A 22,813-nucleotide genomic window follows, 5' to 3' on the forward strand; every position below is an offset into this window, starting at 1 on the left:
CTCCGCTTGGGATGGTTTCCTGCTGGCTCCACTTTGGACGGGACTCTCACTACTATATTGGATTCACTTTGGACTGGACGCTCACGGTTATGTTAGATCCATTAGTGACTGGACTTTCACAGTATCATGTTAGACCTGCTCGACATCCATTGCTTTCGGTCCCCTTGGGGAGTGGTTCTCAACCTTTTTTCAGCGATGTACCCACTGTGAACATGTTTTTAATTCAAGTACCCCCTAATCAGAGCAAAAAATTTTTGGGTGAAAAAAAGACATAAAGAAGTAAAATACAGCACTAAGTCAACAGTTTCTGTTTTATTAAATTGTATAACAGTGCAAAATATTGCTAATTTGTAGTGGTGTTTTTTGAACTATTTGGAAAAAAAGATATAAAAATAACTAAAAACTTGTTGAAAAATAAACAGGTGATTCAATTATAAATAAAGATTTCTACACATAGAAGTAATCGTCAACTTAAAGTGCCCTCTTTGGGGATTGTAATAGAGATCCATCTGGATTCATCAACTTCATTCTAAACATTTCTTCACAAAAAAAAGAAATCTTTAACATCAATATTTATGGAACATGTCCACAAAAAATCTACCTGTCAACACTGAATATTGCATTGTTGTATTTGTTTTTCACAGTTTATGAACTTACATTCATATTTTGTTGAAGTATTATTCAATAAATATATTTATAAAGGATTTTTGAATTGTTGTTATTTTTCAATGAATATATTTATAAAGGATTTTTGAATTGTTGCTATTTTTAGAATATTAAAAAAAAAAATCTCACTTACCCCTTGGCATACCTTCAAGTACCCCCAGGGGTACGTGTACCCCCATTTGAGAACCACTGCCCTAAGGGGGGGCGGGGCGGGGGTTTGGGGTTGGCCACATATGCGGTCCTCTCCAAGGTTTCTCATAATCATCATTGTCACTGTCACCGACGACCCAATGGGGTGAGTTTTTCCTTGTGGTGCTCTACTGAGGATGTCATTGTGGTTTGTGCAGCCCTTTGAGACACTTCAATCAATCAATCAATGTTTATTTATATAGCCCTAAATCACTAGTGTCTCAAAGGGCTGCACAAGCCACAACACAAACCACAACGACATCCTCGGTAGAGCCCACATAAGGGCAAGGAAAACTCACACCCAGTGGGACGTCAGTGACAGTGACAACGATGACCATGAGAAACCTTGGAGAAAAACACTGGGCTAGAGTATACAAATGAGTTTTAAGGTGAGACGTAAATGCTTCTACTGAGGTAGCATCTCGAACTGTTACCGGGAGGGCATTCCAGAGTACTGGAGCCCGAACGGAAAATGCTCTATGGCCTAGCCTGCACACTTTTTTTGGGCTCTGGGAAACACTAATTAGCCGGAGTCCTTTGAACGCAGATTTCTTGCCGCGACATATGGTACAATACAATCGGCAAGATAGGCTGGAGCTAGACCGTGTAGTATTTTATACGTAAGTAGTAAAAACCTTAAAGTCACATCTTAAGTGATTTAGGGCTATATAAATAAACATGGGCTTCACGGTGGAAGAGGGGTTAGTGCGTCTGCCTCACAATACGAAGGTCCTGAGTAGTCAGGGTTCAATCCCGGGCTTGGGATCTTTCTGTGTGGAGTTTGCATGTCCTCCCCGTGAATGCGTGGGTTAATTCCCTCCGGGTACTCCGGCTTCCTCCCACCTCCAAAAAACATGCACCTGGGGATAAGTTGAATGGCAACACTAAATGATCCCTAGTGTGTGAACGTGAAGGTGAATGTTGTCGGTCTATCCGTGTTGGCCCTGCGATGAGGTGGCGACTTGTCCAGGGTGTACGCCGCTTTCCGCCCCATTGTAGCACCAGCGCCCCCCGCGACCCCAAAGGGAATAAGCGGTAGAAAAATGGATGTATGGATGGATGGATGGATGTCCTGGTCCTAGATCAGTGGTTCTTAACCAGGGTTCGAACAAACCCTACAGGTTCGGTGAGTCGGCCTCAGGGGTTCGGCGGAGGTCAAAACACATCCGACTCTTTGTGTAAATACAAATTATCGGCGTATTACGGATACGGCAACAGCTGACTGATTTGCAAGTGTGTAATTTGTTGTGAGTTTATGCACTGTGTTGGTTTTGTTGTTTGAACAAGGTGATGTTCATGCACAGTTCGTTTTGTGCACCAGTAAAAAAAAAACATAGTAAACACTTTAGTATGGGGAACATATTCACCATTAATATAGGTGCTTATTAACATGCAAATTAGTAACAAATTGGCTCTTAACTAGTCATCAAGTTCTTATTAATGCCTTATTCGGCCTGGCCTTATTATAACCCTAACCCTCTAACCCTGACCCTAACCCTAACCAAATAACTCTAAATTAATTATTTGTTACTTAGAACAGTGGTTCTCAAATGGGGGTACTTGAAAGTATGCCGAGGGGTACGTGAGATTTAAAAAAAAAAATTCTAAAAACAGCAACAATTCAAAAATCCTTTATAACTATATTTATTGAATAATACTTTAACAAAATATGAATTTAAGTTCATAAACTGTGAAAAAAAATACAACAATGGTTGACAGCTAGATTTTTTGTGGACATGTTCCATAAATATTGATAAATGATAAATGGGTTGTACTTATATAGCGCTTTTCTACCTTAGTGGTACTCAAAGCGCTTTGACACTACTTCCACATTTACCCATTGACACACACATTCACACACTGGTGGAGGGAGCTGCCATGCAAGGCGCTAACCAGCACCCATCAGGAGCAAGGGCGAAGTGTCTTGTTCAAGGACACAACGGACGTGACGAGGTTGGTACTAGGTGGGGATTGAACCAAGGACCCTCAGGTTGCGCACGGCCACTTTTTCCCACTGGGCCATGCCGTGGGAAAGTGGGATGTTAAAGATAAAAAATTTTGTGAAAAATTTTTTAGAATTAAGTTCATGAATCCAGATGGATCTCTACCCCAAAGAGGCCACTTTAAGTTGATGATTACTTCTATGTGTAGAAATCTTTATTTATAATTGAATCACTTGTTTATTTTTCAAAAAGTTTTTTGTTATTTTTATATCTTTTTTTCCTAATAGTTCAAGAAAGACCACTACAAATGAGCAATATTTTGCACTGTTATACAATTTAATAAATCAGAAACTGATGACAAAGTGCTGTATTTTACTTCTTTATCTTTTTCTTTCAACCAAAAATGCTTTGCTCTGATTAGGGGGTACTTGAATTTAAAAAAAAATTCACAGGGGGTACATCACTGAAAAAAGGTTGAGAACCATCCATTCCCTTTTGGGGACACAGGGGCGTTGGCGCCTATCTCAGCTACAATCGGGCGGAAGGCAGGGTACACCTTGGACAAGTCGCCGCCTCATCTCAGGGCCAACACAGATAGACAGACAACATTCACACTCACATTCACACATTAGGGCCAATTTAGTGTTGCCAATTAACCTATCCTCTAGTGCATGTGTTTGGAAGTGGGAGGAAGCCGGAGTACCCGGAGGGAACCCACGCAGTCACGGGGAGAACATGCAAACTCCACACAGAAAGATCCCGAGCCTGGATTTGAACTGCAGGACCTTCGTATTGTGAGGCAGACGCACTAACCCCTCTGCCACCGTGAAGCCCGGTTGAGAACCACCGACTTAGAATATGTTCCCCACACTAAAGTGTTACCAAAAACATAGAACTTTTGAAAAAACATTTTTTTTTTTCCACTAAAAAAGGTTTCGGTGAATGCACTTATGAAACTGGTGGGGTTCTGTACCACCAACAATGTTAAGAACCACTGTCCTAAATTCCCAAATGTTGCTCATTTTGTACATGTCCCTTAACTTTCCGAGATGAGAACAGAATGACACTCCCTAAATCATCCTGCGGTATCTATAGAAACCGAGGCAAATTCAATGGGATATTGAAATATTCCGGGTCGAACCAGTGCAGAGTCTTTTATTAGTTTTTCATGTGCATTCGTGCATGCATATTGATGTTTTCCTGGCAGCGTCTGGTCAGTGACAGCCAATACAAAATGTCATCGAGCTGGTGATGCTCACACGTCTTGGTGGACAGACATCACAACTCATGGACTGCGTGATCCTATCCGCCATTTTGATCGTCAATTATGTCCGACATTCGTAACCCGCCTGCTTAATTGGTGTATTCATTTGCCGAGTGTTTGTTGTAACAGCGCGACCCGTCGGACCGTCGTGTTGGGGGGGGAGTGGATGACATTGCCGGGGCCGGCTAGCTGCGAGCTAACACCGCAGTCAGGAGCGGAGCAGCCCGCCACGGGCCTGCGGATGACCCGCTGACAAGTCACCGAGTTGCCGTCCAGCCAGATGCAGAGCACGGAACATGACGTCTGAAAGGTAAAAGCTCACTTTGTCATCTGATAAAGCAATGAAGCGGTGACGCTAAGATAAAGGGGCCGAACATTTTTCCACGGAGCCATGACGAAGCGACGTGCTAGCAGATAGCAGCGGTGGCCCAACGCTCGCTACAAAATGAATAAACATTGATTGCGCTATTTTAAATGTCGTATAAACGGCACCGGTGCCACCGAAAATTATTTACAAATATATGACTGTAACAAGATTTAAGCCAAGTTGACGCACGGTTCCGGTAATTAAAGGATAGGCTAATTAAGCTGGAGTCGTATTGAAATGAGTGGCTCATGTGCAGGCCCGTTTAACACCATCCATCTTCCGCTTATCCGAGGTCGGGTCGCGGGGGCAGCAGCCTAAGCAGGGAAGCCCAGACTTCCCTCTCCCCTGCCACTTCGTCTCGCTTTTCCCGGGGGATCCCGAGGCAGTCCCAGGTCAGCCGGGAGACATAGTCTTCCCAACGTGTCCTGAGTTGGACGTGCCCTAAACACCTCCCTAGGGAGGCGGTCGGGTGGCATCCTGACCAGATGCCCGAACAACCTCATCTGGCTCCTCTTGATGTGGAGGAGCAGCGGCTTTACTTTGAGCTCCCGGATGGCAGAGCTTCTCACCCTATCTCTAAGAGAGCGACCCGCCACCCGGTGGAGGAAACTCATTTGGGCCACTTGTACCCGTGATCTTGTCCTTTCGGTCATGACCCAAAGCTCGTGACCTTAGGTGAGGATGGGGACGTAGATGGACCGTTAAATTGAGAGCTTTGCCTTCCGGCCTGAATTCCTTCTTCACCACAACGGATCGATACAACGTCCGCGTTACTGAAGACGCCGCACCGATCCATCCGCCTGTCGATCTCACGATCGACTCTTCCCTCACTTGCGAGCAAGACTCCTAGGTACTTGAACTCCACCTGGGGCAGGGTCTCCTCCCCAACATTATTAAACTATGACATGTTCTCCTGCATGTCAAACCTTCATAAATGGACACAAACAGTGCATATTTTGATTAAATAAATGCAACGTTTCATTGTGTGCAAATAATGTGTGGTACACTTCATTCATTAACTGTGTTACAAAAACTATCAGAATAATACATCATGTTGGATACAGAGAACATACAAACCCTTTTATTTATTGAATCAAAAATACTGAAATCCCACGACATAATGAATTTGCAAACAGCTAAAATTATACACAAACCAAACTATAACCTGCTACCTAAGAATATACAACAATTCTTCCATGAATTGATTAACGTGGACCCCAACTTAAAGGCCTACTGAAATGAGATGTTCTTATTTAAATGGGTATAGCAGGTCCATTCTATGTGTCATACATGATAATTTATTGCCATATTTTTGCTGAAAGGATTTAGTAGAGAACATCGACGATAAAGTTTGCAACTTTTGGTCGCTAATAAAAAAGCCTTGCTTAGACCGGGAGTAGCAGAGGATGTGCCCGTGACGTCACGGGTTGTAGTGCTCCTCACATCCTCACTTTGTTTATATCATAGCCACCAGCAGCAAGAGCGATTCGGACCAAGAAAGCGACGATTTCCCCATTAATTTGAGCGAGGATGAAGATTCTTGGATGAGGAAAGTTAGAGTGAAGCCCTAGAAAGAAAGAAAAAGGCGACAGCAGTGGGAGCGATTCAGGTGTTATTAGACACATTTACTAGGATAATTCTGGAAAATCCCTTATCTGATTGTGTTACTAGTGTTTTAGTGAGATTATAAAGTCATACCTGAAAGTCGGAGGGCTGCGGTGACCGCCAGTGTCTCTGAGGGAAGCCATATAGAGGAGCCAAGAATGTCACAGCTGCCTTTTTGACAGCTGCTGCAGGAGGACGCAAACTCCGCTCAAGTCTCCGGTAAGAGTCGACATAATATCACAATTTTCTCATCCAAAAACTTTCTGGTTGACATGTGGTAGAGAAACATGTTCGCTTGACCGCTCTGTTCCATATTATAGCTTCACAACAAACAAAGAAACACCGGCTGTGTTTTGGTTGCTAAAGGCAGCTGCAATTCACCGCTTTCCACCAACAGCATTCTTTATAGTCTCCATTATTAATTGAAAAAATTGCAAAAGATTCAGCAACAAAGTTGTCCAAAATATTGTGTAATTATGCGATTAAAGCAGACAACTTTTAGCTGTGAGTGGTGCTGGGATAAAATGTCCGCTCCAACCAATAGCATCACCAGCATATGTGAACATAAGCGTCATCATTCCGTGGCGTTTTCAACAGGATACCTTGCGGAAAATTTAAAATTGCAATTTAGTAAACTAAACCGGCCGTATTGGCATGTGTTGCAATGTTAATATTTCATCATTGATGTATAAACTATCAGACTGCGTGGTCGGTAGTAGTGGGTTTCAGTAGGCCTTTAAACAAGCTGAAAAACGTATTGGGGTGTTACCATTTAGTGGTCAATTGTACGGAATATGTACTGTACAGTGCAATCTACTTATAAAGGTTTCAATCAATCAATCAAAACAAAAGAGAAATATAATCTTAGAGGAAAATATAATTTAAAACATTGGTACTCCGGCTTCCTCCCACCTCCAAAGACATGCACCTGGGGATAGGCCCCTCCCACCTCCAAAAGCATGCACCTGGAGATAGGCCCCTCCCACCTCCAGAGACATGTACCTGGGGATAGGCCCCTCCCACCTCCAAAAATATGCACCTGGGGATAGGTTGATTGGCAACACTAAATGGTTCCTAGTGTGTGAATGTGAGTGTGAATGTTGTCTGTCTGTCTATCTGTGTTGGCCCTGTGATGAGGTGGTGACTTGTCCAGGGTGTATTCCGCCTGATTGTAGCTGAGATAGGCTCCAGCGACCCTGAAGTGAATAAGCGGTAAAAGTCTCATGTTTGAGGGTTCTGTGATATATTATGGCTTGCGGAAAAAAAACTAATCAATTCAGAGAATGCAGCACGTCAGATGGCTGATTAGAATTAAAAATGTTTTGCATGATGTACTGTAAGTACAGTACTTTTGTGTCAAATGACTGACTCAATTTGTTCTCAATGATTGATCCAGTTTGCACTCATATGCCTCTTTTGCCATTACAGCTAAGTGCGTGTGCCCCTGTTGTCAGCCATGTTTTGGAAGTTTGACCTACACACTGCTTCTCATCTGGAGGCTCTACTGGACAAGGAGGATGTCACGCTTACCGAACTCATGGACGAGGACGATGTGCTGCAAGAGTGCAAGGCTCAGAACAGGAGGTTTATTGAAATAACCACTCGTACATGAATGGTATTCTCTTGTTTCTCGTTTGTGACAGACTTTTCTTCTGTCCTCATTGTGGCTTTGTAGACTTCTCCTATTCCTGTGCCAGGACCAGTGCATGCAGGAGCTGGTGCGTAAGATTACTACTGAGCCTCCTGCTGGTATAGAGGAGACCAAGCGATTTAAGTGAGTCTCTTTTTTTGTTGATAGACTACAATGTATTAAGCAATCATCTACCATCTGCAGCTGCTATTTAATCATTCCCCTTCTTAGTAAATGATAATTCCATTCAGGGATTGCCAGACTGTGGTGGTGGGAGTGGTCAGTATGACATCATAATTCTATCTGGGATAATGCATATGTTTTCCTTAAAAGGACTAAAACATTACACGTATAACAAATCGGTGTATTATTAATTAGTATTAACACAATTTTTCTTATATTGTTTTGCTGTATTTTTAAATTGTTGCTACTTGTTGTACATTATACTTTGTTGACAATTTCTCAAGTTTATAGAGACTTTTCCTATCCTTTTAGTCACTTTTTCTTTATTAAAACAACTTGCAACAAATCTAGCATCTTTTTTTGGTGTTATTGGAGACTGTACTTGTGTTTAGAGACTCTTTACTTATGTCGCTCAATGTCCGCGACGAACAGCGAGAGCTGCAGAGAGCCAGACGTCATACTCGCTTTGCAGTTTCTCTCCTTAAAAGCAGCCATTAGTAATTGTACATTGCACATTTTGTAGTTGCAGTCCGAGGGTGTTCCAGGGCTATATTCAAGTAAAAACCCCGTTTCCATATGAGTTGGGGAATTTTGTTGGATGTAAATATAAACCGAATACAAAGATTTGCAAATCCTTTTCAACCCATATTCAGTTGAATATGCTACAAAGACAACATATTTGATGTTCAAACTGATAAACATTTTTTTTTTGCAAATAATCATTAACTTTAGAATTTGATGCCAGCAACACGTGACAAAGAAGTTGGGAAAGGTGGCAATAAATACTGATAAAGTTGAGGGATGCTCATCAAACACTTATTTGGAACATCCCACAGGTGTGCAGGCTAATTGGGAACAGTTGGCTGCCATGATTTGGTATAAAAGCAGCTTCCCAAAAAATGCTCAGTCTTTCACAAGAAAGAATGAGGCGAGGTACACCCCTTTGTCCACAACTGCAGAAGAAATAGTCAAACAGTTTAAGAACAACGTTTATCAAAGTGCAATTGCAAGAAATTTAGGGATTTCAACATCTACGGTCCATCATATCAAAAAAGCCATTTATTAACAACATCCAGAAACGCCGCCGGTTTCTCTGGGCTCGAGATCATCTAAGATGGACTGATTTAAAGTGGAAAAGTGTTCTGTGGTCTGACGAGTCCACATTTCAAACTGTTTTTGGAAATATTCGACATCGTGTCATCCGGACCAAAGGGGAAGCGAACCATCCAGACTGTTATCGACGCAAAGTTCAAAAGCCAGCATCTGTGATGGTATGGGGGTGCATTAGTGCCCAAGGCATGGGTAACTTACACATTTGTGAAGGCACCATTAATGCTGAAAGGTACATACAGGTTTTGGAACAACATATGCTGCCATCTAAGCGCCGTCTTTTTCATGGACGCCCCTGCTTATTTCAGCAAGATAATGCCAAGCCACATTCAGCACGTGATACAACAGCGTGGCTTCATAAAAAAAGAGTGCGGGTTCTTTCCTGGCCCGCCTGCAGTCCAGACCTGTCTCCCATCGAAAATGTGTGGCACGTTATGAAGTGAAGATACGGGACTGTTGAACGACTGAAGCTCTACATAAAACAAGGATGGGAAAAAATTTCACTTTCAAAGCTTCGACAATTAGTTTCCTCAGTTCCCCAACATTTATTGAGTGTTGTTAAAAGAAAAGGTGATGTAACACAGTGGTGAACATGCCCTTTCCCAACTACTTTGCTACGTGTTGCAGCCGTGAAATTCTAAGTTAATTATTATTTACAAAAAAAATTTATGAGTTTGAACATCAAATATCTTGTCTTTGTAGTGCATTCACTTGAATATGGGTTGAAAAGGATTTGCAAATTGTTGTATTCCGTTTATATTTACATCTAACACAATTTCCCAACTCATATGGAAACGGGGTTTGTATGTCTCCGCTCAAGACAGTCCTGTGTGTATTGCTTACGACATCACAACATTTGGTTTCAGCATGCCATATAGGCCATATCTTGATTATTACTTTTAATTATTTTTTATGTAAAAAGCCCACATTTTTAAGGTGTGGCGGCTTTTATTTTGCCGTGGTGGCCCGCCACGATCAGTGACATGTCGGGGAAACCCTGTATTTCTCTTGAGCTCACTGCCAGGTGTGCTCGATTGATTCACAGGTATTCAAATATAGCATGCGAGCTATTGACAAGCGATGTGGGCGTCATCAATGACAAGCTGGGCAATGAGGAGCCTCTTCTGGACACCCTGTATGCCTTCCTGGAGCAGCCCTCTCCTCTTAACCCCTTACTGGGATCCTTCTTTAGCAAGACAATTGGGAACCTCATTGCACGGAAGACTGAGCAGGTAACACACTAATCATAAATGAACAATACAGTGACATAATACCTCCGTTAGTTAAAAAATGAATGTGTTTTCAGACGTTTTAGTCGTGATTATTTTGTCATTTAGTTACAGGACTACAGCTGTATCCATCCGTCCATTAGTCAATTCAAAATAGAACTCTTCACTGCAGACATTAAAGCACAAGTGACTAATTTCATTATTTTGGTTTCCACTTAAAGCCTCCAATCTGTTCCCATTTCAAAACCAATATTATCATTGGATAAACTGTAATTAAAATCAAGCCTGGACAGATTGTCAATAAATCAATTATTTGAACGATAAACAAAAATTGACTTAGCATCAATAAATTAAAATATATTTGTGTATGTTTAAACGTTTGTTTGTCAATCAGCATGCAAGAGGGTTCACTCTGTGTATTGCCCTCTGCACCTGAGCGTGTTGGTTCATAATAGAATTAAATTAACAGAGGGAAATCTCTTGACGTCCATCCACAATCTTTGTCTGGTTGGGCAGAGGCAGGACAGCTAGCGTACACACGTGCATGAACAAATTCTCGCTAGTGGCAAACGAGAAGCCCCGCAAAGTAACAAAAATTAGGAGGAAAAAAGCTGATTGCAAAGCCAAATGTTCCTGTGTGGGAATACCTTGGCTTCAAACGGAATGAGCAACATGAGCCCATCCACACTGACAAACGAGCCTGTATGTTGAATTTGTTTGAAAGTGACGGGAAAACAACAGAATCACACATCCCACTTTTTCCAGTTGGGGAGAAAACTGCACTTGGAGATGTTCAATATTTATTGAAGTTACATTTTTTACAGCGATTGAAAGTCCTTTTTATTTGTATTGTTTGTTTACTTATTTAGGATAGTTAAAATGTCTCAACAATTACAATGGTAAATATACTAATGAAAAATACAAGTTTTACATTTGAAAGGGGGTATTTCGTTATTATCATTATATATTTTGATTACATTAGTGCTTAATTTGGTCTCAAAATAAAGCTGAAATCAATATTGTTTAACGGCAATAATTTGATTGACAATATATTGTCCCACAACATTTATTATCCCTCGCCTAATTAGAAAAATTAGTTGTAGACTTTAACTGTTGCCTTTATAACACCTTAATTACTACAGGCAATGGTTTTAGTGGGTAATCTGGAAGAGAAGCAAGTACACCATGGACTTGTCACCAGTCAATCACAAAACAACCTTTCACACATATGGACAATTTACTAAGGAACCTAACATGAATATATTTGGAATTTGGGGGAGTACCTGTATTAGTTCATAAATCTATAATAAACATAAATTAACGTTGTTGCTCTAGGGGAAATTGGGTAACACATGGCACACTGACAAAGCTTAACTTATTGTTACTATAACAATCTACAAGGTTAATATAGGTTGCTTCTCTTCCCCCCCACCCCATTCTTCTGCATTCTTTTGTATCTCTAGTTATCATTACGTATGTTTTGTTGCATTTGAACAACTGTATTGTTGATAATAGAGGTAAATTATTGGTTCATGATCAATAACGCTATTTCTATTGGTATTTGTACTGCTCCATTTGTAGTGTAATAATGCTCATTGTCATTTCTGTATTATTCATTTCGTTAACTGCTTCTTTGCTATCACTTTTACCATCATATTTGTACATATCCTATTTGCTGATGTTGCTCTATTGTTGTTGTTGTGTTTGCTGTTGTTGTTTTTGTCTCTCTTTCTTATCCCCCTCTTGTCCCCATAATTTCCCCCTATGTCTTCCTTTTTTTGTCTAATAATATAAATCCATTTAATAAAGTCAAATACATACACGGCAACAAGAGAAGTGGGGCGGTATAGCTCGGTTGGTAGAGTGGCCGTGCCAGCAACTTGAGGGTTCCAGGTTCGATTCCCGCTTCCGCCATTCTAGTCACTGCCGTTGTGTCCTTGGGCCAGACACTTTACCCACTTGCTCCCAGTGTCACCCACACAGGTTTAAATGTAACTTAGATATTGGGTTTCACTATGTAAAACGCTTTGAGTCACTAAAGAAAAGCGCTATATAAATACACTTCACTTCACTTCAGGTATCCCACACTTCTCTTATGTAAAGTAAATCCGAACAGCCGGTATGGGCATCTACATCAACTATATGATTTGCCTGAGAAGCTGGACAGGACAAAAAATAAAATAAAATAAAAATAACTAGATCTATAACAAAATGACTCACCCTTTGATGCTTTGTGACATCGGCGTAGCGTTTCAAAAAGTGTAGATGACCCTGTTGTATTAAGCAGCTTGGGCACAGATGCATTTTTCACATTATCACAGCAGCACATCACAGTTTGTTTTATTTTAATTTTCATTGTTTTTTCAGTCTAGTAGCATCGCATACAAATCTAAATAAAAAGCAAAACGCATTGTGAAATTTTACAACTTGGGATGTTACAATTCAGCCTATGTGATGTTATTGTTTTTGCAACTTACACTCTGTCGTCTTGATGGCGTTTCCCCTGTTCTGTTCAGGTGATCAGTTTCCTGCGGGGGAAGGACGGGTTCCTTTCCTTAGTTCTGAAGCACATTGATACGTCGGCTATGATGGATGTTCTTCTACGACTAATCAGCTGCGTGGAGCCCCCTCCTCTTCGTCTGGAGACCCTGGCTGTATGAAACAAATAAACACTCATTTACACTTTGACACATGTACTGATTTGGTGTTTGTTTACAGTGGTTGAATGAAGAGAAGTTGGCCCAAAGACTTATAGAGATCATTCATCCGGAGAAGGATGAAGAAGTAGGAGCATATTCTTGTAATTCAGTAGAAAGGCCTTGCGATAGTTGGCTTTATCGCACATCGAGCATTGTTGTGCAATATTCTGAATGTCCGTGTTCTTTCTGTCAAGAGGCAGTCCAACGCCTCTCAGACTTTGTGCGACATTATTCGTTTAAGCAGAGACCAGGCTAATCAGCTTCAAGAGATGTCCCAGCCTGACCCTTTGCTGACCGTGCTGGAATCGTACGTCACAGACAATCATGCTAGTGTTGTTTTAGCAGGATATAAAATTGATGTGGTCTGCAGGCAGGAGTGTGTGGAGCAGCTGCTGCAGAACATGTTCTCGGGAGACCGAACTGAGAGCTGCATTGTTAATGGCATTCAGGTTCTGCTCACATTATTGGAAATCAGAAGGCCAGTGTGAGTTGACTACAAACAGTTCTTTAAAGATTTAACCTCCAAAGTTCTCAATTATAACACTGTAGCTGTCCTATTTTCTCTTCTTGTTATGCTCAGTGTGGATGGAGTAATGGATGCTCAGGGATTTGAGAGAAGCTACACTATTAACAGCAGCATTCTGCTGGCCATCCAGCCACACTTGGTACATTTCCACCAGCTTCTCCTAGAGCCCCCGAAGGTATGTTAACAAGATGGACCAAATCATTTTCAGGGCCTAATGAGACCATACCGTAACATTTCCGTGTTCCGAGGTTTTAATCATGTGGAAGTGAACTTAATTTGTTTACAGCTTTTGTGTTCTTTTGGGGTGTATCCACAGCGAAGTCGTATGCTGACAACTTTAGGTGTGATAGAGGAACCTTTAGGGAACACGAGGCTGCACGTAGCCAGACTAGTGGCCTCTCTGCTCTACACCAGTTCTGCCAGCCACGCAGTCATAGCACAGGAACTTTGCAGACTCAATACAGTGGATCTGCTTTTGGTGAGATGACACCACACATGAACCTTTTTAAATGTTTTTTTGTTCTTAAAAATGACATGTTTTACCAACACCATTGTTTTCCAGAACTTGTTCTTCAAGTACACATGGAATAACTTCCTGCACCTCCAAGTGGAGCTCTGTGTTGCGGCCATCCTGCGGCCCTGTGCCCATGAAATGAGACTTCAGCCAGCTGTAGGATCCCAGGACAAGGTCAAGTCTCCTCAGGATGCATCGCAGGAGCAGGCTGTGACAGAAACGCCAGTCACCCCCGAAAACGCTGCACATAATTTATTGGTGACTCATGTAAGTGTCTTTCACTTACTTAAAGACTCCCAGTCGAAGATTCTGATGGCCTCGTTTTCCACCTCTTAAGCTGTTTCAGCATTGCCGTCTTGTTCAGAGGATTCTAGTCGCCTGGGAAGAGAACGATAAAACACAGTAAGAGACTTTGAGACAAAAGCTTGTTTTTGTGTAGAGGCATGAGCTTATAGTAGGGAATTTGTTTTAGATCAGAAGGTGGGATGAGGAGAGGCTACATGGGACATCTAACCAGGATTGCCAATACCGTGGTCCACAATCTGGAGAAAGGACCGGTTCACACCCAGATTAATAATCTCATCTGCGGTATGTGTGTAGAGTAAAACATTCATTAAATGAAATGATATTAAAGGAAGACACTCCTGCTGTAGAGCTGCCAGATGACTGCAGGGGGCGCTGGGAGGCTTTTGTGGACCAGACGCTTTCAGAAACAAACAGGAGGAACACTTTGGATCTGGTAAATATTCACACATTCGCACCACAGAATGCTATACAAGTCAGTTGTAGTCATGCACAAACTTTAAACATTTTGTTTGCACCCTTAGGTCGGCAGCGGGAATCCACGTCCTTCCTCAGAGGACGATATGATGGAGAGCCCTTTCCCTAAAGAACTGTCACTGCAGCAGGTACCTGCACACACAAGACATTAAGGCCACCTGCTATGGAGCCTTCTGATCTAACTGTTTGTGTTACAGGCATTTTCAGACTACCAGATTCAGCAGATGACAGCAAACTTTGTTGATCAGTTTGGCTTCAACGACGAAGAGTTCACCGATCACGACGACAGCGTCGGGTATGTATACTAATTTGTGTGTGTGTTATAACTATGTTGACTAGGGGAATCCTTTTTCTTGTTGTAGGGCAACATTTGATCGAATCGCAGAGATCAACATCGATATTGATGTAGGCCAAGACAGTGTGAGTTTCCACATTTGTTGTGTACCTTTTTTGAATTGGATTGATCATTACTGGATAACAGAATAACATTGAGAAACATAAGCATTTATTTGCCATTTAGTGCTCCTCCATCTCTGGCCAGTGTAATTCTAGCCTATAGCATAAATAGATACTAGGAATGCTGCTAAATGATATATTTACCTCGAAGGCCAATACAGCTGTGTTTGACGCCTGTGCCAAAGAGAGGATTCAACCCTTTGATGATGATGATGACGAAGAGGACATCTGGGAGGACAAAGAGATTACCTATGCAACACAAACCAAGTCGAGGAACAGGTTTGCAGACTTGGTAATTGCAGTCTTAAATCATTTAGTCTTCTGATGGTTAAGGATGATTTTATTCTGCCCAATGAAGATTTGGTGGGTCACAGGCAGCTCAAGGGCAGGCAGCTGCTAGAACCTGTGATAGGTCAACTACCGCTGCCACACAGGCCTCCGACAAAGCAACAGGCTCTGACTCGGATGAAGGAGAGGAGCCAAAAGATGACCTCGACCCCTTCTCCGGCCAGGCCGAGCCCACAAAGAGTGAGCATATAATATTCCTGCCATTGTTTTATCTGCTTTTTCTGAGGGAACGACAGGTTTTGAGCAACTGTAGTGCTGCATTGTCCCTCAGACTCTGGAGACTGGATTGCAGACTTTGGAGAGGTGAACTCGAAGGCTCCTGCTGCAGGCGTAGGTTTTGCAGCCTGGGACAATCCCCAAACAGCAGCCACAGAGACGCCGGAGAAAGGCTGGGCCAAGTTCACAGACTTCCAGCCTTTTTGTTGGTGAGTGTGCAGAATGTCCAGTCATAGGAATATTATCTTTACTGGGAAAGATAAAAATATCCTGGTGCTGTTCCAAAAGAACCCTCTACTAGTAGAGTACAACCAGCAGGATCTCAAAACCTTAACCTCAAACACTAAATTCAGTGTCAAACTTTAACAACGTACTGTTAGCGGCTTTCAGCAGGGACAGAACAAGGTCAGGGTGACATTCCAAAAGAAAACCACTAAACTGAGTGGACATATATCTCAGATAGATGGAGAAAGTTGATACCTGGCTTACTTGCTTCAGTGCAAATGAAAGAATAAGAGCACATCTTTTCAGTAGCACATTTGTAGAGCTTAATTTGTCCCTCTATTAAAAAAGTAGTTTTCCGTGTAAATGATTTTTTTACTTCAAATTATGCTGACAATTTCATTGAATAAACATTTGTGAGAATCAGTTTTTTAAATTAGTGTTTTAAAAATTCAGTGCAGTAATATTTAATATTTACATTTTTTAACCTATTTTAACCGACTTAACTATTTTGAACATACACATTTTTCTAATAACTTTGTCGGCATAAATTGATGTAAAAAAAAAAATCTGTTCACAAAATTCAAACGCAAAAAAATAAGTTTCATAAATTCATTGTCAAAAAAGCTTTTGTAATAAATACACAAAAAATATTTTTGCATAATCACACTCATTCTGGGACAGTTGTCACTTTTACATTTGTTTTTTAATATTGCCATGGTTAGGATGCCAAAAGTCCATTTACAGTCTTTGCTTGTCAATGATGAAAGCCATTAAATTCAGAGCTTGGAATTCACGTAACGTGACCTTCCCCACATGCAACCAAACCGCTGAAGTTTACCTATAGCTTATTGGCGACAGGGCCAATATTTTCCCAAGAAAGTGTATCATTTTCAGCTGCTTGGATTTATACTTAAAATCCCATTGAATTCCAATGCCCTGCACGCCGTGAAGCACTGAGAGCTCATATGACTGACAAAAACCGGCATCCTTTGTGTATGTCTATAAATGTTTTCATTCATTCAGGTCATTGTGATCTCAGGGCATTCAATCGATCGCAACTGGACTGTTTGGTTTGTCTCAGAAGACGTTTTGCCTCTCATCCGAGTATAATTCATCAGTTCATGCTCATAGACTTAGAATGGTTAGCTTTAGTCTTAAACTTAGATTGGTCAGATGAAGTCTAGCTGCTGGGAAAATGATACTTACACGACTGTCGTAGGCTTTGACATCAAAACCGTTTTTCTCACTACATTAGGGAGAAACTATCCTTGCCCAGGCACATCTTCCTGGTTTTGGAGTATAAATATTTGGGTTTTGGCATCCGCCGCTACGCTAGATCTGACTAATCCAAGCCTAAGACTAGATCTGACCAATCTAAGTCTATGACTAGATCTGACCAATCCAAGCCTAAGACTAGATCTGACCAATCTAAGTCCAAGACTAGATCTGATCAATCTAAGTCCAAGACTAGATCTGATCAATCTAAGTCCAAGACTAGATCTGATCAATCTAAGTCCAAGACTAGATCTGATCAATCTAAGTCCAAGACTAGATCTGATCAATCTAAGTCCAAGACTAGATCTGATCAATCTAAGTCCAAGACTAAATCTGATCAATCTAAGTCCAAGACTGGATCTGATCAATCTATAAGTCCAAGACTGGATCCAACCAATCTAAGTCTTGGACTTCATCTGAGCAATCTAAGTCTAAAACTAGATCTGACCAGTCTAAGTCTGAGTATGAACTGTTGAAGCATACTAAGGTAATGGCACGAGCCGCTAGACTAGATCTGACCAATCTAAGCCAAAGACTAGGTCTGACCAATCTAAGTCTGAGCATGAATTATTGAAGTATACTAAGGTAATGGCACCAGCCGCTAGACTATATCTGACCAATCTAAGTCTAAGACTAGATCTGACTAATCTAAGTCTGAGCATGAATTATTAAAGTATACTAAGGTAATGGCACCAGTCGCTAGACTATATCCGACCAATCTAAGTCTAAGACTAGATCTGACCAATCTAAGTCTGAGCGTGAACTGTTGAAGCATACTAAGGTTATGGCACCAGCCGCTAGACTGTATCTGACCAATTTAAGTCTACGACTAGATCTGACCAATTTAAGTCTACCACTAGATCTAACCAATTTAAGTCTACGACTAGATCTGACCAGTCTAAGACTAGATCTGACCAATCTAAGTTTAAGACTAGATCTGACCAATCTAAGTCTACTAAGTCTAAGACTAGATCTGACTATTCTAAATCTACTAAGTCTAAGACTAGATCTGACCAATCTAAGTCCACTAAGTCTAAGACTAGATCTGACCAATCTAAGTCTACTAAGTCTAAGACTAGATCTGACCAATCTAAGTATGAGCATAAACTGAACAAGCTTCCTCGGATGGGAAATGAAACATCTTCTAAGGCAAATCAAACAGTCTAGTTGTTAAATTTAAAGTACCAATAATTGTCACACACACACACACACACACACGCACACACACACACACACACACACACACTAGGTGTGGCAAAATGATTCCCTGCAGTTGACCCACCACCCTTAATCACACCCTGGGACGTGAGGGAGCAGTGAGCAGCAACGGTGGCCGCGCCCGGGAATCATTTTAGGTGATTTAACCCCCGATTCCAACCCTTGATGCTGAGTGTCATTAAGTAAAGAGAATTTAAAAAGGGTTGGACAAAATGTTTTATTTTGCCCCCATCGGCACATATCTGTTTTGGATTGCAACAAGTGCATTAGCACTAGATGAGACTGCTAAAAAAAGGCCATTACATATGCAACAAAGCATGAATAGTGTCTACACACTTCATTGTTGATTGAAACAAAACTTTAACAATTGGTAAATGGTGTTAATTTTCAATCTATTAAGATAAAAATGTGTACATCAAAATTATAAATGGGTTTTACTTGTATAGCGTGTTTCGACTTTCAAGGTACTCAAAGCGCTTTGACACGATTTCCACATTCACACGTTCACACACTGATGGCGGCAGCTGCCACGTAAGGCGCCAACCACGACCCATCAGGAGCAAGGGTGAAGTGTCTTCCTCAAGGACACAACAGACGTGACTAGGTTGGTAGAAGCTGGGGATCGAACCAGGAACCCTCAGTTTGCTGGCTCTGGCACAGCCACTCTCCCAACGGCGCCGCGCCACGCCATCCCCACTGAGTTTGACTGATGAACATTGTACCAAAATGTATTCAGAAAATATAAACGACAAATAAAAATAGCCTACTATGACCAGCAACGTGTAAGTGTAAAAAAACAAAAACACGATTTGTACTATTTCAGAATGTGCTTGTTCTATTTTTAAAGAAAGACAACAATCTGAAGTTGTGTTTATTTTTAAGATATCGTGCTGTGATTTTACCAGTTCAGCCCACTTGGGAGTAGATTTTTCTACTAAAAAGAGTTTAAGACCTTTCAGTCAAATGTGTATCAAATTGTATCATTGGCTGAGTATTGTATTGAGAGATTAGTGTGTCGCTACACTCCTTATTGGCCCTGCATTTATATCTCACATTTATGTCTCAATATTTATCTCTAGTTCTGAAACGGGCCCCAGATGTAGTTCCCCTGTGGACTCTGACCTCAGTGGACCCAACAGCACCAAACCAAATCAAAACCGTAAGTTGCAGGAATCTTTGACCACTTCAACATAAACATATAAAATTGAGCAGTTGCTTTTATCTTACCTGCTGTGAGGCATTCAAATCTGTTATCTTGCGGTGTGTGATCCAGCCTGCGTGTGGAGCGTGTGCGGGGCCAGGAAAGCGCCATTGGCGTCAGACAGCTCCTCGTCCAGCAGCTCTGAAACCGACGAAGAAGAAAGCAAGACGGAGTCGACATCCACTGAGACGGTAACCACGGAGACCATCAACACAGGCGCTGGCAAGGAGACCATTCGGCTCACCATGGATGCCAAGAATGAGCGGGCTGTGTTCACCAGGTACAGTACTCCTAAAATGCTGAATTCAAGTAGCTATAGTGGGTACGAATAAGTAAAAAAAAAAAAGCCAGATTTTTTTATTGTAAGGAGAGAAAAACTAATGTTGACACTTAAGCCATGTCCACATGGATATTTACTGTGTTAAAAACATCTCCATTCACTTGACTATTTTTTTCTAAAGCCCTCTGTCCACATAAAAACATATTGACAGCCTGTCATGCGCATTTTGACCAAACAGAAGCATGAAAAAGCAACCACATGAGACTTAATAGTCCTGTTCATCAATATAGAAATGAATTACTTGTACAATTATGACTACTTCTTAAATCAGCACACTTATTTACACAAGAGTCCTGGGAACAGGGAATGTTTTCTTTGGATTACCCGTAAAATGAAACTAACACTACTCAACAACGTCATTAATCATGTTCTGTTGCTTTAAAAACATGAGATAATCTCGCTTAAGGCTCTGTGTTCCCATCCACGTACAACTGCTCAAGTCAGAGGTTTCTGAAAGATTAGTTTTTAAGGACAAAAACCGTGTGGATGATAGGCTTAAATTAGAGATGTCTGATATCGGCTGATAAAAGCTTTAAAATTAAATATCGGAAAATATCGGTATCGGTTTCAACCTCCCGATTTTCCTGCGAGACTCCTGAATTTCAGTGCCCCTCCCGAAAATCTCCCGGGGCAACCATTCTCCCAATTTCCACCCGGACAACAATATTAGGGGCGTGCCTTAAAGGCACTGCCTTTAGCGTCCTCTACAACCTGTCGTCACGTCCGCTGTTACTCCATACAAACAGCGTGCCAGCCCAGTCACATAATATATGCAGCATTTACACACACGTGAGTGAATGCAAGGCATACTTGGTCAACAGCCATACAGGTCACACTGAGGGTGGCCGTATAAACAACTTTAACAGTTACAAATATGCGCCACTCCGTGAACCCACACCAAACAAGAATGACAAACACATTTTGGGAGAACGTCCGCACCGTAACACAATAAAAACACAACCGAACAAATACCCAGGATCCCTTGCAGCACTAACTCTTCCAGGACGTTACAATATACAAGCCCCCCACTCTCCCAAATTCAGAGATCTCAAGGTTGGCAAGTATGCTCTAGTATACTTTGAACTGAAGCTGTGTGCCTTCATTGTTTCTGTAGCTGTTGTTTTTGAAGCATTGTTTAAAAAAGAAAAAATGCACTTTGTAAAAGTCAAAGTATAGTATTTCCCATTGTTGTAGTGGGTATCAGGATTATCTCAGGGAGAGCATGTCCCAAATTCCAAGCTGCTGTTTTGAGGCATGTTAAAAAAAATAATGCACTTTGTGACTTCAATAATAAATTTGGCAGTGCCATATTGGCATTTTTTTCCATAACTGGAGTTGAAGTTCTTCTCTTATTTTGGAAAACTTTGTTTTTGATTGATTGATTTAAACTTATTAATAGATTGCACAGTACAGTACATATTCCATACAATTGCCCACTCAATGGTAACACCCCAAAAAGTTTTTCAACTTGTTTAAGTAATTCATGGTAAAGTTACATTGTTTAATGCAGGGGCCTCAGACACGCAGCCCGCGGGCCAATTGCTGCCTGCGAGACGTTATTTTGCGTCCCCCACCTTAATATGAAATTTTAATGTTAGTGCAACCTGCGAGTTTTATATGAATGGCGCTTGACAACATTGTGTTATTTGGGTCCAAAATGTCTCTTTAAATGTTTTTGGTTGCCTACCCCTGCGTTAGTGGAAAAGCGGCAAATGAGTGAAAGCAACAGAGACGTTGCCATGGAGACGAGGGTTTTGTTACGTGCCTGGCTGCAGTCGCACCGCGACACCTGTCCGTCAGTAATAACAGTCCCCGATAACCTGGACCGATTCAAACCGTTATTTGTTTTTTTTTAATTGTTTAATCTGCATTTTTATTGTTTAATTTGCATTGCCTCACACGATGAACACTACATATATTTCTATATGACGCCGGATAACACTCCGGGAGCCCTCACTTTTTTGCGCTCGCTATTCCAGTACTTTCTTGGCTATTATCCGCCGACCGCCGTGTTGCTGTAGGGAGGAAAAGCAGAACGACACACATTGCGGAAATAACATTATTCTACGTGCGTGGGCTAAATACAAATATATTCCACAACCCCAAACATGTCTTTTTCAAAGCCTGCAGTGAGGAGAAAGGTTAGTGATGAGCAAAGACAATTCCAGGAAAAGTTGGAGATTCAATATTTCTTTGTTGAGCTCCGGGGCACCCCGACGTGTCTTATTTGTACGGAGAAAGTTGCAGTGCACAAGGAATACAATTTGAAACGTCATTACACAACTAGACATGCTGAGGAGCATGTAATTTTTTTTTTTTGAAAATGTTTTCTTGTGGTCCAGACTCTTTATCCAGTGGCCCCCAGGTAAAGTGAGTTTGAGACCCCTGGATTAATGCATCCAGCGGGGCACCACAACAAAATTAGGCATAATAATGTGTTAATTCAACGGCTGTATATATCGGTATCGATTGATATCTGAATCGGTAATTAAGAGTTGGACAATATTTCAATATCTGCAAGAAAGCCATTATTGGACATCTCTCGGTAAAATGCAATCGACAAATATGCATTTTTAAATTAAAATCTCTGATTTGTGTGGACATGGCCTTAAATACCAGTATAATGCAGTTGATAAAACGAATCTACTACTTTAGTCAAACTAATGTTGTATGTTGCTAGGCAGCTTTTGCATTGACTTTGTTGTGTTTGTATTATTTACCATGGCTTTAAATGTGTGTCATTACTTCTGAACAAGTAGAAGAGGCTATGCACACCTATGCTGCCATTTTATTTCAAATATGTTTGCTCGTTAAAGGATTTTTTTAGTT

The 22,813-nt window shown here is 41.3% G+C and overlaps 1 protein-coding gene across 6 annotated transcripts in view; it reads left to right on the forward strand.

Moving 5' to 3' along the window:
• Positions 1–3,866: 3,866 nt before the first annotated feature.
• Positions 3,867–22,813, forward strand: part of ppp6r2b (protein phosphatase 6, regulatory subunit 2b) — a 29,515-nt gene continuing 10,568 nt past the window's right edge. For 4 of the 6 annotated variants that reach the window (XM_061916819.1, XM_061916820.1, XM_061916823.1 and 1 more), the window contains exons 1-21: positions 3,868–4,372; positions 7,463–7,618; positions 7,710–7,808; positions 10,003–10,189; positions 12,703–12,840; positions 12,905–12,970; positions 13,080–13,369; positions 13,466–13,586; positions 13,728–13,889; positions 13,974–14,192; positions 14,263–14,327; positions 14,398–14,513; positions 14,579–14,664; positions 14,753–14,833; positions 14,903–15,000; positions 15,068–15,125; positions 15,313–15,440; positions 15,520–15,689; positions 15,781–15,934; positions 19,523–19,602; positions 19,717–19,924. In XM_061916819.1, coding sequence (XP_061772803.1) covers positions 7,491–7,618; positions 7,710–7,808; positions 10,003–10,189; positions 12,703–12,840; positions 12,905–12,970; positions 13,080–13,369; positions 13,466–13,586; positions 13,728–13,889; positions 13,974–14,192; positions 14,263–14,327; positions 14,398–14,513; positions 14,579–14,664; positions 14,753–14,833; positions 14,903–15,000; positions 15,068–15,125; positions 15,313–15,440; positions 15,520–15,689; positions 15,781–15,934; positions 19,523–19,602; positions 19,717–19,924 — 2,654 coding nt within the window. In that variant the 5' untranslated portion in view covers positions 3,868–4,372; positions 7,463–7,490. Of the gene's footprint in view, positions 4,373–7,462; positions 7,619–7,709; positions 7,809–10,002; positions 10,190–12,702; positions 12,841–12,904; positions 12,971–13,079; positions 13,370–13,465; positions 13,587–13,727; positions 13,890–13,973; positions 14,193–14,262; positions 14,328–14,397; positions 14,514–14,578; positions 14,665–14,752; positions 14,834–14,902; positions 15,001–15,067; positions 15,126–15,312; positions 15,441–15,519; positions 15,690–15,780; positions 15,935–19,522; positions 19,603–19,716; positions 19,925–22,813 lie in introns of all 6 variants that reach the window. The other 2 variants (XM_061916821.1, XM_061916822.1) reach the window with 2 other exon arrangements.

The sequence above is a fragment of the Nerophis ophidion genome, linkage group LG12 (genome assembly GCF_033978795.1).
Source record: "Nerophis ophidion isolate RoL-2023_Sa linkage group LG12, RoL_Noph_v1.0, whole genome shotgun sequence".
NCBI classification, from domain to species: Eukaryota; Metazoa; Chordata; class Actinopteri; order Syngnathiformes; family Syngnathidae; genus Nerophis; species Nerophis ophidion.